General features: G+C 54.4%; 1 protein-coding gene across 1 annotated transcript; it reads left to right on the forward strand.

The window, feature by feature from the left end:
• The first annotated feature begins 8,887 nt into the window (after positions 1 to 8,887).
• Positions 8,888 to 14,785, forward strand: RNF208 (ring finger protein 208). Its single transcript, XM_075015349.1, has 2 exons — positions 8,888 to 9,589; positions 11,414 to 14,785. The coding sequence occupies exon 2, from the start codon at positions 12,243 to 12,245 to the stop codon at positions 13,038 to 13,040; it is 798 nt and encodes a 265-aa protein (XP_074871450.1). The 5' UTR covers positions 8,888 to 9,589; positions 11,414 to 12,242; the 3' UTR covers positions 13,041 to 14,785.
• The last annotated feature ends 387 nt before the right edge of the window (positions 14,786 to 15,172 follow it).

Below are 15,172 nucleotides of genomic sequence, written 5' to 3' on the forward strand. Positions count from 1 at the left end.
TGTCCTTTCAACAGCTTTGATGGGGAGTTTTTTCCACCTCCAATTGTCCTCAACAACAAGGCAGGCTCAGGCCACCCTGTGCAGCAGCCGCTACCATCCCAACCCGCGACCCAGACCAGAGCCATGCCCCTCCCTCCGCAGCGCCTCAGCTCATCACACTGCAGCCGCTGGCCCCCACACATGCTGCGAGGTGAGGCCCAGCCAAGTCTACACTCTGAGTGCAGAAAGTGGGGCCCTGCAAAGACTTAAAAAACACCTTGCCTATAAACAAGCTTTACCTTAAAACTTCCCAGGGTCACAGATTCCCTAGCCCTGGGGGTAGTTTTCGCTGTCACCATCGAGTGAGAAAAAAACCCCTACTCTCATAAGACACACTCGGTTGTCTCCCTGTGGGGGTACCCCACACTCTTAAACCTCCCTTCAGGAGAGAGCTTGGACACAGCAACTCCCAGGAGCTGCCCTACTCTCTCCACTTGGCGGGATGTGCACTGACCTGCTTAACACCCCAAGGTGTACAGGTTTGACTATAAATGTAGTGTTAAACTGGTGCAACCGAGTGTGTGGACGCCCTTCCAGGAGTCTAAATTGGTTTATGTCACGCATGAGTGCAGGGAAGTGGTTAATTCAGTAGCTGACCATTTGGTGTTAGGCACAGCCTCTCCTTAGGACACAGAAATCAGATCAGTTGCTCACAACAGTGATTTATTCACAAAATAGGAGAGAAATAAATCATAGGGTTACATGCAAAGAAAAATATTTCCCTGGGATTCAGCTTAAAAGTTACAGGAGGCAAATCTCAAGTCAAACAGCACAAAACAGAAGAAAAGAGAGCAGCCAACAACCAACCAAAGTAGCAAGCCAACAGCCCATGCAAATGTACAATAACCAGAAACCTGAACATGTCTAACTATGCGTTTCCCTGGTACTTACAACTCTAGGGCTGATTTTGTGACCGTCAGGATATTTTTGATTTTATTCCAATTGCCTGAGAGCCTTCTCCCCTCTGGGTCTTTCCCCCTGCAGTAAGCTGAGACAACAGCCCCAGGGAACTGCAATTGTTCTCAGTTTAAAGAATTGCTTCACTCCCATTGGCTCACCTGGGATTCAAGTGCAGCAGGAGAGATTTACCCCTTCCCTGAACTCGTTAATGACATAAGCCAATTTAGACTCCTAGAAGAGTGTCCACACACGCAGTTGCACCAGTTTAACACTACATTTATAGTCAAACCTGTGCATCTTGGGGTGTTAAGCAGGTCAGTGCACATCCTGCCAAGTGGAGAGTGTAGTACATGACAGCCATGACAAGCACAGCAGCCAAGTTCTCCTCCCAGGTGCACATCGGGAGCCGGGCCCCAGGAGTGACTGGAGACAGTGCTGAGACACAGCAGTGTGATGAACTGAGAGCCTCTGGAAGTGTCTTCCTGCTGGTCACTCTCATCAGTGTTTTCTGGGGCTCCCCCACATCCCTCTTGGTCTCTTGTACTTTGAGTGTACACTCTTTGGAGTAGGGACCGGCTAGAACGTATTTTTACAGCATGCACTGCTGCACCCTGATCCATCACTGGGGCTCCTAAGTGCTGCCAGTCATTGCCATTGTCACGCTGCCTGGAGTGGCTTCCAATGGTAAGTGCCTGTCTTAGGGCAGACACCCCAAGCTGCTGCTATGTTCTATCATTAGATTTCACCAAGCCAGTACCAAGCATGAACTCCTGGATCACTCTACCAGCCTTCCAGGGAGTCACCGAGAGCCCCCTTCAACTCACCAGTCTCTCTTGCCATGCAGGTAAACTGAACTTTGTGATAACCCGTTCTTTTTTGTGCCAGTACTTGCTGGTGCCAAGTACTGACACCTTGGCAGCCCCAGCTGCAGGCTTGGATGGGGTGAGCTGACTGAGTACCAGCTCCTTGTTTTTAATAAAAAAGGCACTGGCAATAACAGTCACTTAAACCAAAAAGCACACAGCTCCCGCTCCCAAGGACAAGTCGCTTATCCCAGACCAAGTGGTACTCCAGATCTCACCCCAAAGACAAGCTGGCAGCCAATCCCATAGGAAACCAGCTAAAGATGGATCAACTGAAAAAGGGGAATAAGAGTTACTGAGAGGCGAAAGCAGGTGCAATAGAATAAGAAGGGTGCCACAGTCTGTAACTCCTAAGAGCAGCAGAAAGGCTGTAATTGGCCAGTTCCCTAGAAGCCTCTCAAGGCTATTCAGAATAATTCATGCTCCTCATTAGGATCCAAACAGCCCAGAGACTGAAGGCTCTTTCTTTGAATCCATTTGTTGATTTCCTTCTGACAGAAGACGAGCTGACAGTGTCTCTCCCCATGTGGACTTTTCCTTTGATGCTGGTGACTGGGGAATGTATTTAGTCTTTGAGCCTCCAACCATCATATATAATGGCAACTTGCCTGAAATTAGCATTTTCTGTTAACGTCCATATGTCCTTCATTAGCATGTCACAAGATTACTTTGATGGATTATTTAGTTACCTGGGTATACACAATGTAAATATGTGCTATCATGTGATAGCCGGAACAGGTAAGTGAAAACAATACAGGTAATATCCCGCTAGTTTTCATTAACTTGAACCATCTTAATACTCACACATTTCTCACTTTGATCTATACTAACACACAACTGAAACATCCTGTGACCCTGATCTGACCTGCTCTGCCAGCATCGCAATCATCATTGTCACTGTCAGCACAAATGCATCATTTTTGGCCACTCAGTGGAGTTTGTAATGCCATATTCCATATTCCTGCTCACTTCATGATCACTCTAAAGTCTGCCACTTGACCTGGAGCATTTATCATTGTCAGAATTCCAGAAAAAGATGGTTCCCAGCCCTGCTGGATCCAACTGCTACTTCTGAACTACTCTGAGCACCGTTTGTTTCTCAGGTGAGCCTGTGATAGCTGTAATCCTAGAAGTAACCTGTTTAGGGCCGCTGCAGACCTGTGAGATTGTCCTATGAACATTTGTATGGCTGGATCTTGACTGCTATAATCTTGTGGGTCTCTATGCTGTTGTATAAGAACAGCCAGAGTAGAACTAGTTGGCTTGCATTCTGCTGGCTTCTTGGCAGACTTTTAATAGCTCCCAGCCTGAAATATGTCTACTCACCTTGCTGGAGCTGGTGCATTATGAGCTGGAGGCTGGGCAAAACCTGATGGGTGCTGGAGACACACCAGCCGCCCTTCATTCATGATTAACAGAAGAAGCAGGTAAACTCCTTTTTGCCCTGAGATGACTGAAGCAATAGGAGCCACTGCCCAGAACGTAGGGCCCCTGCAAGCATGGCCAGAAGTGGAGGGGGCAGAGCAGTTTCTTTGGGGGCTGAATGCAAATGTGGGAGCTGGATATTGTTTTGATGGAGGTGAGTATCTGGGAGCAGAAGCAACCAGTAAGATGAGCCCTGATAGTGGGGCTCTGGGAGAAGGCCAAGAGGTAGAGCGTCTTTGGGCAGAGTGGCAGCTGGAGAGGGGTTTGGAGCTATGAGCAACGGAAGCACCCCCTGTTGTTTGAGTCCCTGCTGTGAGTACAATGGGGACATGTTTGTAAATAAACTGGATTTCATCAAAGAAATTCCTTTGTCTGTCATCAGCTTCTAACAGAAACAACTCACAAGGCCCCAGAGTTTGGCTCCCTGCCCAGGTCAGACAGGATAACACAATGTACGGCCACCACTTTCCTCTTTGGGGATCCTTTCCGAAAACACTTTGTTCTCCCTAAATGTGTTTGTTATTCCAAGTTGCTGGGCACACACCCGTTACACAAGCTGATCACAACCTCCCCTTGTGCTCTGGGTCCTTCGAGAACTTGTCATCATGTGCAGCCGCTCTTTGTTATTGCCTCTGTGTGAGTGGTCACTGTCGTCATGTGGCACTGTTTCTGTTTCCTGATTGGGTGAATGTGATTGTCATAGCATCTGGGGGCACGATGAACAGGCTGGGCCTTGGTTCCCCCAGGAAATGGGTGGGACCTGTGTGCAGTTAGGAGCAGCTAGTCTGGAAGACCTAGAGAATTTTGAAGACAACTTCAGTCTTTCCCTTGCTTGAGACATCACTGAGGAGAGTCGGGCATGGTGGCACACAAATGGGACAAATGAACAGTAAAGACCAGACCTGTTCACAATAAAGGTGGAGGCAATCACAATATGACACCAAGAACTCGCTCTCATGGAGCTGACAAACGTTGGTATCCCATGGACAAACAACTGGGGAGTGTCCACATTAATATGGACAGAAGTGGTGGCTAAAACTCCAGCCAATACATTGTGAGAGGGGTCCAGCCCAGAGAGATGGCATTAACATAGCCATTTTGTAAGTGCATTGCTCTTAGCAAAAACTGCAAAGAAGTGCAAAAGCAGAATAAATCCTTGAACACAAAGCTACAGGACAAAGCTCTCAGGATGATGATGGCTTCTCCTGATGATACAGGACTTTAGGGCCAAAATCTCTCCAGCTATAATTGATCTCAATGGAGGTATGTCTGCAAAGAACTTGGCACAGAGTCCTTTCTCACTTCATAAATTTACAAAGCCAGGGCCTACAAAGGATTGCTCTTTAACATTAGACACATGATTTTGCAGTGAGATGTTGGAGTGACATGTAAGGAATCACAGCAACCACAGACAGAGAAATCCAAGAGCAGCGGATCCTAGAGTAACAAGTTTTGTACACCGGACATATGATGAGCACTCAGGAGAGTTTGCATAGTTGAACAAAAAGCAACAACCTGAAAAGCTGTCTGCAAATACAGATGACCAATGGGTGCATTGTGTGTGGAAAAGGATGCAAACAATCCTCTTAAAGATCTATTTTGGCAGGGCTTGGAGCTCCAGGCCCCTTCGAAGGGCCAGACCAAGGGGTAACTTTGTCTGTGCGTTTCCCCCTGGGATCAGCCAAGAGTGCCAACTTCAGGGCAGACACTTCACCAAACCAGTAACAAATGTGACCTCATAGATCACAGTAACTGTCTTGCCGCAGAGTCACAGACAGCCCCCTTGGGCTCTCCAGTCTGTCTCGCTACGTGGGCAAGCTAAACTTTATGGTACTGATTGATCTGATGAAGCGCGTCTGTCCCACCAAAGCTCATCACCAAATAGATCATTTTGTTAGTCTTTAAAGTGCTACATTTCTGCTGTTTGTTTTCATGGCACATAATCACTTAAAGCACTTATCACCAAATAAGCAGGGTGCTTACAGCCCTAGAAGCCAGTCACTTGCTCCAGAGCAATTTGTACCTTAGATCTCAGATGGAAGAAAATACTAGTAGCCACTCCTACGATGAGCTAATTAAAGAGTCATTAACCAGGAAAAAGAAATGAGTTATTTACAGGTTCAAACAGACAACATATACAGTCTATGGCTCCAAAGGGTGACATAGATGTAAGTAGTCTGCCAACAATGAATGTCTTTTCAGGACTAACCCAAGCTGAACCTAAGAGTCTCTGCGTCTTTTCTTAGCTCCAGCCCCTGTAAGAGTCCATACCAAAGGGAGATGAAAACTCTTCATATCTGTTATCTTTATTTCCCACTTCCAGCCAATGGATGGACACATTTCTCCATGGGTTGATGGGGCAATCAGCAATATTTTTGTTGCTCAATAGCCCACTTTTGACAGCCTCCTTGAATGGATGCGGGGAGTCCCCCTGCCTGTCCGAGTTCATAAGTTCAGCGCAGGCATTTTTACAATTATATAACAACATATTTGTGTTTCCGTAGGATCGAATACAAACTTTACTAGTAACGTTCCTGTATGCGGGAGCTGACAATCATTTTAGTGAGTCTAAACACACCCTTACAAGTCTCACACGTCTTGGATAAAACTAGAGAACATAAAGAAGTTCATGTATCTGGGGAGCAACATGACATGATCTAGGCTGCAAGAAGGACATAGCGACTAGAATAGTGAAAGCAAGAGCGAGTTTGAAGGTGATGGATAAGATCTGGAAAAGCAAAGTGATTAGCTTAGGAACAAAGCTGAACATCTTGAAAATGTGTGTAATCAGCAGCATGTTGTATGGATGTGAGACATGGGTGATAAAAGATTTGAAGAGAAGGATATTAGCGTTCAAGAGGAGCTGTCACAGAAAGATCCTGCAAACGGTGGATGCAGAAGGTCACCAATAAAGAATTATATAGGAAGATACAGCTGAAAGAAAACCTACTGCAGACATATCCACACCAGTAATATCATCACAGGACCTAACATCAACCATACCATCAGTTAGTCTATAAGGTGCCATAGGACTTCTTGTTGTTCTCATACCATCAGGGGCTCCTTTACCTGCACATCTACTAATATAATATATGCCATCATGTGCCAGCAATGCCCCACTACAGTTTACATTGGCCAAACTGGACAGTCTCTACATAAAAGAATAAATGTACATAAATCAGACACCAGCAACGGTAATGTACAGAAACCTGTGGGTGAGCACTTCAATCTCCCTGGACACTCAGTAACAGATTTAAAAGTAGCAGTCCTAAGACAAAGAAATTTCAAAAATCAAATGGAGAGAGAAATCTCTGAGCTGCAATTTATTTGCAAATTTGACTCCATCAACCGAGGATTAAACAGAGACTGGGAGTGGCTGGCCCCTTACAAAAGCAGCTTCTCTGCCCTGGCTGTTAATATCTCCCTATTAGACTCTGACAATGGGCCCACATCTCCTGTCTGATCTGACTTGTTTTTTCCTCTTTTGATACATACTACTGATAATAGGCCACTTCCACATTGCTGAATAGACCTTGTCAGCTCTGGTCCTCCCTTTTACTGGGACCTCACTCGTTAAATACCACTCTGAAACCACCCCCCCCCCCCACCAATCATGCATCTGATGAAGCGGGTCTTTGCCCACAAAAGCTTATGCTCCAAAATATCTGTTAGTCTATAAGGTGCCACAGGACTTCTTGTTGCTCTCGAAGATACAGACTAACACAGCTATCTCTGGTACTACTGCAGAAGGTTATACAATGCAAGTTACAGCTATTTGGGAATAGCTGCAAAATGAACAACGAATTAAAAGTCAAGACCCTGGTGTTCAGCATAAGGGACGGTTGGAACAGGATAGGCAGAGCCCACAGAGAATGGGTGGATGAAATAGTAGATTGGTGCGGAGCTAGTCTACAGAAACTAAGCCACCCTGCACTGGACAGGGAAAGCTGGAAGGAAATAGTGAGGGAGGCATCAGACACTCCTGGGCGCTGAGACCCTGGTTGTTGATGATGGCGAGAGATGAGCTGGTCTGGTTTCCAGCTGTCAGTTTGTCAGTGCTCAGCTGATGCCAACAGACTTACCAAGATCTGGTGCTTGGTTTACCAGCCTCACAGCATCACATTGATATAATTCCTACCATAGGACCATACACAATATAAAATTACATTAGCATCAAAAGATCAGCAGCAATGTGGCTTTGAACACACATATTTTATGTTTAATTGTGTAAGCAAGTAGGTTTTTATGTGAGGTGCAACCTGGGGGCACCCAAGACAAATCCCACTCCTTCCAGGCACACAGTAGACTGGAAAGGTTGAGAGCCACTTTGACCTAGTGTTGTTTGTGGCTCTGACCTTAGGGTGTAGCTTTCATGTCTCTAATGGATTTATCTGGGATCAAGTGTGACTTTGGGACTAGGCTAGGACTCTTGTGTGGCTGTGGGGCACCTGTGGAGCTAGGGCTTGGTTACTGAGTTCGGTAGTGGCTGTTGTGTGCGAGTTCCGCTGATGAGGTAGGATTTGGATTTGGGGTTCTGTTGTGGCTAGTGGGTCTGGTCTGACTGCTGGTTGGTGTGACTGGTGGAGGTTTTGTAGTTTGTTTTTTCTCAGAGGAGAAGATGACTCGCTGGTGGGATTGGAAATGGAGCCCTGACACGACACATGACACAGCTGTGAGCATTTGCAACACTGTCCCGTGTGAGATGATTGGGCCCTGGAAAAAATTAGCTTTGTCTTATCTGCTGTTCTGGGCACCACATCCCTTTTCCCCTGGCCATCAGCTACCCAGCAAGCTAAACAATTGTTTTCAAGTGAGTTTCCCCACCCAGAGGAGAGCCTGTACTTCCTGCCCACTGCCAGAGCCTCATGCCCTGAATTAAGTTCCCAAAGCGGCTGGACCAGCCATCCCCAAGCCCCCAGCTATTGGGAGCACTGCTGCAGAGTGGCAGGGCCTAGAAGCCACTCCCACAGCCCCGGGGTATCAAGATGACTGCCTTAGAGGAGCTGGGCAGGCTGCAGGGACGCTGCCCTGGGGGGTGGGCCTGGCTGGTGAAGAGCCCAGGCTAGGACGCCAATACTCCTCGCACTCCACACCAGCATGGGCAGGTTTGGCCTGTAGCTGCCCTCTGACCTGCTGGGTCCAGCTCTGGCCAGGCTCTTGCTGGCTGTGCCCACTAGAGGACTGCCCAGGGGTCGAAGCAGGTCTGCCTCCAGGAAGCAGCTCCCCTGGCCTCCTCCATCTGTAGGGGCGGCGCAAGGCAGGCGGTGTGTGAATCCGCGGGTGCTCTGAGGCTGACCTTGGGCTGCGCGGTGGCAGAGACAGGCTGCAGCAGCAGCAGCTCGAATGGTGGAAGAAGCGTGAGGGGGAGGAAGGAAATCCAGGCCACACTGAGCGAGCAAGCAGCAGCCAGCCTGCCATGGGGGGATCCCCCTCCCCCACCCGCTGCTGCTGCAGGAAGAGGCGCTGAGCGACATGCTGCTGAGGGAGGGGACAGGCTCCTGAATGAGGCGGGGGAGGGAGCCAGCATTGGGCACTGGGGCTCTGCGGCCCACTGGGCTCTGTGCTGCTGCTGCTGCTGCTGCTAGTGAGAAATGTGAGCCGGCTGCATCACTGCAGTACCCACTGCAGACGCAGAGAGGGGGGGAGAGAGCAGCCAGGAACCAGCTCCCAGCGCCGAGCAGCCGGACAGGCTCCCTCGCAGCACGGAAACCGCTCCCGGGCAGAGCCCAGCGCCGGCTCAGCATCCCCAGGGGGCCGCCCGGCGAGGACAGGAAGGATCCGGCCAGGGCCTCGCCGCCTGCCGGGCCTGCACCTGCTGCGCCGCCGAGGAGCTGGCCTGGGCAGAGATGATCCCAGGGAAGCCGCCAGCCCAGGCGGCCGCCTCTGGCGCGGCTCTGCCGGCTCAGTAGCCGGCGGAAGGAGGCCGCGTGCACCTGCTGCTCCCCGGGAGAAGAAGCCCCGCCGCGCCCAGGCAGCGGGACCGAGGGACGCTGGCCCTGCAGCGCTGCCGCCTGGAGAGGCGCATCCCGGGCCGGCAGTGCAGGCAGCAGCCGGGCCAGGGACCCTGGCCTCCTGGCGCGCACCCCGGCAGCAGCCTGGCCGGCCGCAGGGCTCCCGCTGAGCGGCCCCAGCGCGGCAGCCGGCACCGAGCGCCGGGGCCCAGCCGCCCTCGGGGCTCAGCGCGCTCCGCGGAGGCTGCAGGGAGCGGGCGGTCGCCGGGCGCTCGGCAGCTGGACGCGGGGAGGTGCGGAGCGCGGCGGGCGAGTCCCCCCGGGGCCGGGGCCGGGGCCCGCAGCGCCGCCGCCTTTCAGATACCCTCGAGCGCCGGGCGGGAGCCCCCTGCAGGCCCGGCCCGGGGAAGGGTAGGTACCGCCTGGCGGGGCTGCCGGCAGGGGAGTGCCGGGCGTGTGTCACTGCTCTGTTGTGTAGCAGGGGGTGTGCTGTGTGTCCCTCTGTTGTGTAGCAGGGGGTGTGCTGTGTGTCACTGCTGTGTTGTGTAGCAGGGTGTGTGCTGTGAGGGTGTGGCTGTGCTGTGTGTCACTGCTGTGTTGTGTAGCTGGGTGCACGCTTTGTGTCACTGCTGCGTTGTGTAGTGGGGTGTGTGCTGTGTGTCACTGCTGCGTGGTGTAGTGGGAGGGTGCTGTGCGTCCCTCTGTTGTGTAGCAGGGGGTGTGCTGTGTGTCACTGCTGTGTTGTGTAGTGGGGTGTGTGTGTTGTGGGTAGGGTGTGTGTCACTGCTCCGTTGTGCAGCACGGTGTGTTTGCTGTGTGTCATTGCTGTGTTGTGTAGTGGGAAGGTGCTGTGTGTCCCTCTGTTGTGTAGCGGGGGGTGTGCTGGGTGTCACTGTTGTGTTGTGTAGCTGGGTGCGCAGTTTGTGTCACTGCTCCATTGTGTAGCAGGGTGTGTGTGTTGTGTGTGGGGTGTGTCACTGTTGCATTGTGTAGTGGGGTGCATGTGTTGTGTGTGGGGTGTGTGTCACTGCTCCGTTGTGTAGCAGGGTGTGTGTGCTGTGTGTCATTGCTGTGTTGTGTAGTGGGGGGGTGTGCTGTGTGTCACTGCTGCATTGTGTAGCAGGGTGTGTGTGCCGTGTGTCATTGCTGTGTTGTGTAGTGGGGGGTGTGTGCTGTGTGTCACTCTTGCATTGTGTAGCAGGGTGTGTGTGCTGTGTGTCTCTGCAATGTAGTATAGTGGGGTACATTATGTATGTAACTGCTGTGTTGTGTAGCAGGGTGTGTGCTGTGTGCCACTGCTGTGTTGTGTAGTGGGGTGTGTGCCATGTGTTCCTTGAGGCTGGGTAGATGGAATGCAGCACACTGCAGCCACTGGCACTGCTGGCACTGCATGGATGGCTGTGATGGAGGCCAGGCTCTCCCACCCGCTCCTCACTGCATCACAGCTGACTGCTGGACTGGCCGAGAAGTGGGGTAAACTCCCTTGACTGGTTCCCTCAGCTGGCTCCCTTGGGCAGCCTCGTAGCCAAATGGTTCCCTCTGGGCCTGCCCCATCGCCAGCCAGCCCTGTTGCATGGTCCTGTGGCCAGCCCACCCCGTTAGGTGGTCCCGTGGGTGCATGGCCATCAGGATTAGTCGTTGCATGCTTGGTTGGAGCAAGCTGAGGGAATTGGCCAGGCCTGCAACACAGAGCCTCCATTGGCCTCTCCCGAGGGACAGGACTGCCTGTCTGCTGCCACTAGGAAGCTGAGAGGCAGGGTAGGAAGCCCTTGAGTGCCTGAGAAAGGCGCCTGAGACCCTGGCCAGTGGGTATCTGACCAAGCGGGTCTTTGCCCACAAAAGCTCATGCTCCAAAATATCTGTTAGCCTCTAAGGTGCCCCAGGACTCCTTGTTGTTTGTGTAAGAAGCCATGTGTGCACCTGGATTTGTAGGGAGACATCAGAAGCTGTCCCCAGCTTTGGTCAGGAAGGCAGAGCCCCTCCTGCAGAAACCCCTCTCCTGAAGCCAGCCCCTGGAAGCTGCCAGCAAGCAGGGGCCTGTGGAGAGCGCCTGTCGTCTCCCATGTTTTGCAGCTGTGCTGGGTGGCCAGCCAGGGTTCTGCACCCCAGGGCCTGCCAAGCTGGAAGCAGTGCAAGGCGCTGGCTCCAGCCAGGCAGGGGTCCCCACCGAACACGCACAGATTTCCAATCTCCCTAGAGCCGAGTCTCCAACTTCCTGTTGCTTTATGTTTCCAGCCTTTTCCTGCGCGTGGCTGCAAGGAGCATAGGGCTGAGGCCGGGGCACCGCTGCAGGGCTGATCGGTGGCTACACCTCAACCAGCGGAGCACACAACTGCAAAGGTGACCCTAGTCGACTCCCCACCCCAGCAGGACGCCTCCTGGCTTGGGGTCTGGGCCCAGCTGCTGCCCTGGAGAGCTGCAAGCTCCGTGAACATCAGTGACAGCGAGTGGGAGAGACGGAGTCAGAGCAAAGGAATTCGCACACACATTCTTTTGCCCTGGGAGGACCTTCCCCGGAAAGAGGAAGACAGGCCAGGTGGGGGCAGGGCATCTGTGGGCATGGGCAGGGAGCCACCCTTGCAGGCCGCCTGCTAGGAGCTGTCCTGGTCTGAACTGGAGCCCTGATTCACCTGCTCCCAGCCCGGAGGAAGCCCAGCCATCAGTAACCCTCCTGCCTGCGTTGGCTGTTTGCACTGAGGATGATCTGGCTGGGAAAGCGACAGCGCCGCGAGTGGGAGGTTGCTCAGCGTCACAGGGCTGCCACCGGTTCAAGCATCTGAGCCAGGCACTGCCGGGAGGGAGAGCTTTGATCCTCGCGTTGGAACCTTGGAGCAGAGCCGCTCTGCTCGGCAGGATGCTGCGGTGACTGCAGCCACTTCCTGCCCACGCCTCCATCTACGCAGGCGGCACTGCTAGGAGTGCGGGTGGGGGCTGGAGTGACTGGGACCCACAGCTGCACCTTTCTCCAGGATGTGCTCCTGCTCCAGTGGCTTCCTGCAGCCCCAGTGCTTCACTGCCCGCACCCGATTGAAAGCACTGCCTGCGGCCGGCCCGTGCTAGCCTCATGCAGGCTCTCCCCGTGGAACCCCGAGCAGCGGACAGCAATGTGAAAACAATCCTCATGTCGTGTCTCAAAGGGCAGCAAGTCATCATCAAAATGGAGGCCATGAAGATCATCCACCCCGAGAAGTTCTCGGAACTGCAGGCCTCCCAGCCACGTTACATGGCTGCGCCCCGCCGGGAGCCGCCCCTCGTGGCCAAGCGGGCCTGGCCGTCAGAGTCCGAGATCATTGTCAACCAGGCCTGCGGGGACATCCCAGCCCTGGACAGTAACCCCGGCACTCTGGGGCTGCCCCGGACTCCGCCCCTGCCGCGGCGAGAGCGACTCTACCAAGGGCAGCGCAAAGGCAGCTCCGAGGTGTGTTACCACCGCCAGCCGCCCTCGGACGAGGTGATCGTTAACCAGTATGTGCTGCACTCCTCCATGCCCTGTGAGCCCCTGGAGTGCCCCACCTGCGGCCACATGTACAACTTCACCAACAAGCGGCCTCGCATCCTGTCCTGCCTGCACTCGGTGTGTGAGGAGTGCCTGCAGATCCTCTACGAGTCCTGCCCCAAGTACAAGTTCATCTCCTGCCCCACCTGCAAGCGGGAGACCGTGCTCTTCACCGACTATGGCCTGGCCGCGCTGGCCGTGAACACCAGTATCCTGAACAGACTGCCCAGCGAGGCCCTGGCCGCCAACCCTGTGCAGTGGAGCAGCGAGGCCGATCGCAGCTGCTACCAGACCTTCCGTCAGTACTGCGGGGCAGCCTGCACCTGCCACATCCGAAACCCACTGTCTTCCTGCACCATCATGTAAGCTGGACGCCCCGTGGCCATGCCCTGCCCCAGACAGGCTGAGAGAAGAGCATGGACCAGGGGCCACTGGACCAAGTGAGGTTGGCAGGTCTGACTCACTTACCAGCTCCCTGGCGCTGGAGGTGCCATTCACATCTCCCCAGCTCAGCTCCCTGGGCCAGCACAGCACTCCCCAGCTCAGCTCTGGAGTGCAGGTGGGGGCTGCTGGCAGCGCAGCCCCTTCAGGAATAGAAAGCCTCTGGCTGAGCAGAGGGGCTATCCTTGGGCCTGGCATCGCTCCAAAGTGTGGGACGTTCCCACCCTACAGCTCACGCTCCCCTTGTGCGTTGGTCTAGGTGGCAGCCAGCCTCCTGTGCCCACTCCCTGGCAGCTTGCTTCCCATTGCCATCCCATGGCTCTGGGGCAGGGTAGCAGGGCACAGCTCTGCCCCATGCGGCCCCGCCACTGACAGTGCCCCTGTCCTGCACAGCATGGGAGGGAGCTTCCCAGGGCTCAGTCAGGCTGCAGGGGAGACCTGACTCTGTCTCCCACAGATACAGGCTGGGGAGGTGGCAACATAGCAGCCAGCTCCTCTCTGCATCATTTGCCAAAGCTTTCGTCTCTGTGGCCAAGCTGGCAGGCATCACAATAACTGTAGCCAGTCTGACCATTGCCATTGGCCTCCCTTTACTAATGGAGGTGGCCCAGTCCCTCCCCAGGCCCCTAGAAAGCTCCCATTTGTCCTCGTTTTGGAGGATATTTGCCCATCCCTGTGTGGGGATGCCCTGCCCGCAGGGTGCTTGTGGGAATAAAGCCTTGAGCTGGGGGGCGGGGGGCGCAGCTCCCATCGCTGAGCACTGCTGCCCCATGCTGCCAGGCGAGCGGACACCTGCTCCCCAGCCCCTTGGCTGTAAAGCCGAGGCTGAGGCTGAGGCCTTTGTCAAGTTGTGCCATGCTGCATTCCCCTTATCTGGCCCTCCAGCAAGGCCCCTCCTCCCAGCAGAGCAGCCCAGGAGGGGGGCCTCAGGGGTATCTGGCTGGCAAGCCAAGGTCACAACATCCCCATGTATCACTAAGCGCAGAGGGTGACAGCGTGCCGTCCCTGCAGGGGCTGTGGCCAGAGCAGCTGCCCAGCACCAGGCCCTCCGTCATTTCTTGTGCAGCGGTGGGAGTGGGGAAGCAGCGGCCCAGCTTGGAGCCTTTAGTTCTTGGTGTGTTTTGGGGAGAACTTGCTGCAAAAAAAAAAAAAGCCATAAGCTGCAAGGTGCCACAGTGGGGAGCTGGGGTACGCCACCAGCCCGAGAGCCTGAGCCCTGCGCGGCCACTGGTGCGGGACTGTCGCTACTCACTTGGCTTCCATGCTCACCGGCCCGAGGGCCAGGGCTGGTTCCACCAGGGGAGCTCTGGACCTGGCTCACTCGCCCACCACTCATTACACTGCCACAGTCACGGGAGGCAGACGCTGAGCAGAGAGGCACAAAGTAGAGCTGGTCTCTGGCTATTGGGAGCGGGCAGGTGAGAGAGCAGGTTGGGCCCTGGGGGGAGACAAAACAGCCAGCCTCCCTGCCCCCACTCTCCCCTGGACACTGGAGCAGCCCATGGGGGGCCCTGAGGAGCCCTGCTCACTGGGCAGCGCTGGGGCAGGGCCTGATGTTGTTTCCCTTGTGCTCTGCTGAGTCCTGCTGCTGGTCATGACACTGCTCCTGTTTTCTACCCGCCTTGTGAACCCTGCGCCATCTCCCAAATAAAGTTATACCAATGACCCGGCTGAGCAGCCAGAGTGTGTGTTGTGTTGCATGGAGCAAGGAGCAGGCGCACGGGAGCAGGAGGCCACTGAGCTGGGTCTGGACGTGGCCAGGATGCCTCTGGAGGCATTTACTGACTGCCCCAGAGGCCTGCTGCTTGGCCCTGGCTGGTGAGGCCCCAGGGCCAGTGCCTGGGAGTGCGCCCTTCAGGGGAAGCTTTCTCCAGGGACAGGGACCGGTGTCAGCCCCTTCCCCCTGCATAGGGCTCCTGTGCCTGGGTGGCATGTGCGCTTCATGCCAGGAAGAGGGAGTTGTTCTGGAGTCACTTGGGCCTAGAGCTGGCAGGTCCCTCCTCCCACGCACGGGCAGGTCTTTCCTGCCTGGAGACAGCACCACAGGTCCCAGCAGT

Source organism: Carettochelys insculpta, chromosome 21 (genome assembly GCF_033958435.1).
Source record: "Carettochelys insculpta isolate YL-2023 chromosome 21, ASM3395843v1, whole genome shotgun sequence".
In the NCBI taxonomy this organism is placed as follows: domain Eukaryota; kingdom Metazoa; phylum Chordata; order Testudines; family Carettochelyidae; genus Carettochelys; species Carettochelys insculpta.

What these genes read in the sequence shown, in the direction of transcription:
- RNF208 (XM_075015349.1), top strand. Translation starts at nt 12,243, where the DNA reads ATGCAGGCTCTCCCCGTGGAACCCCGAGCAGCGGACAGCAATGTGAAA.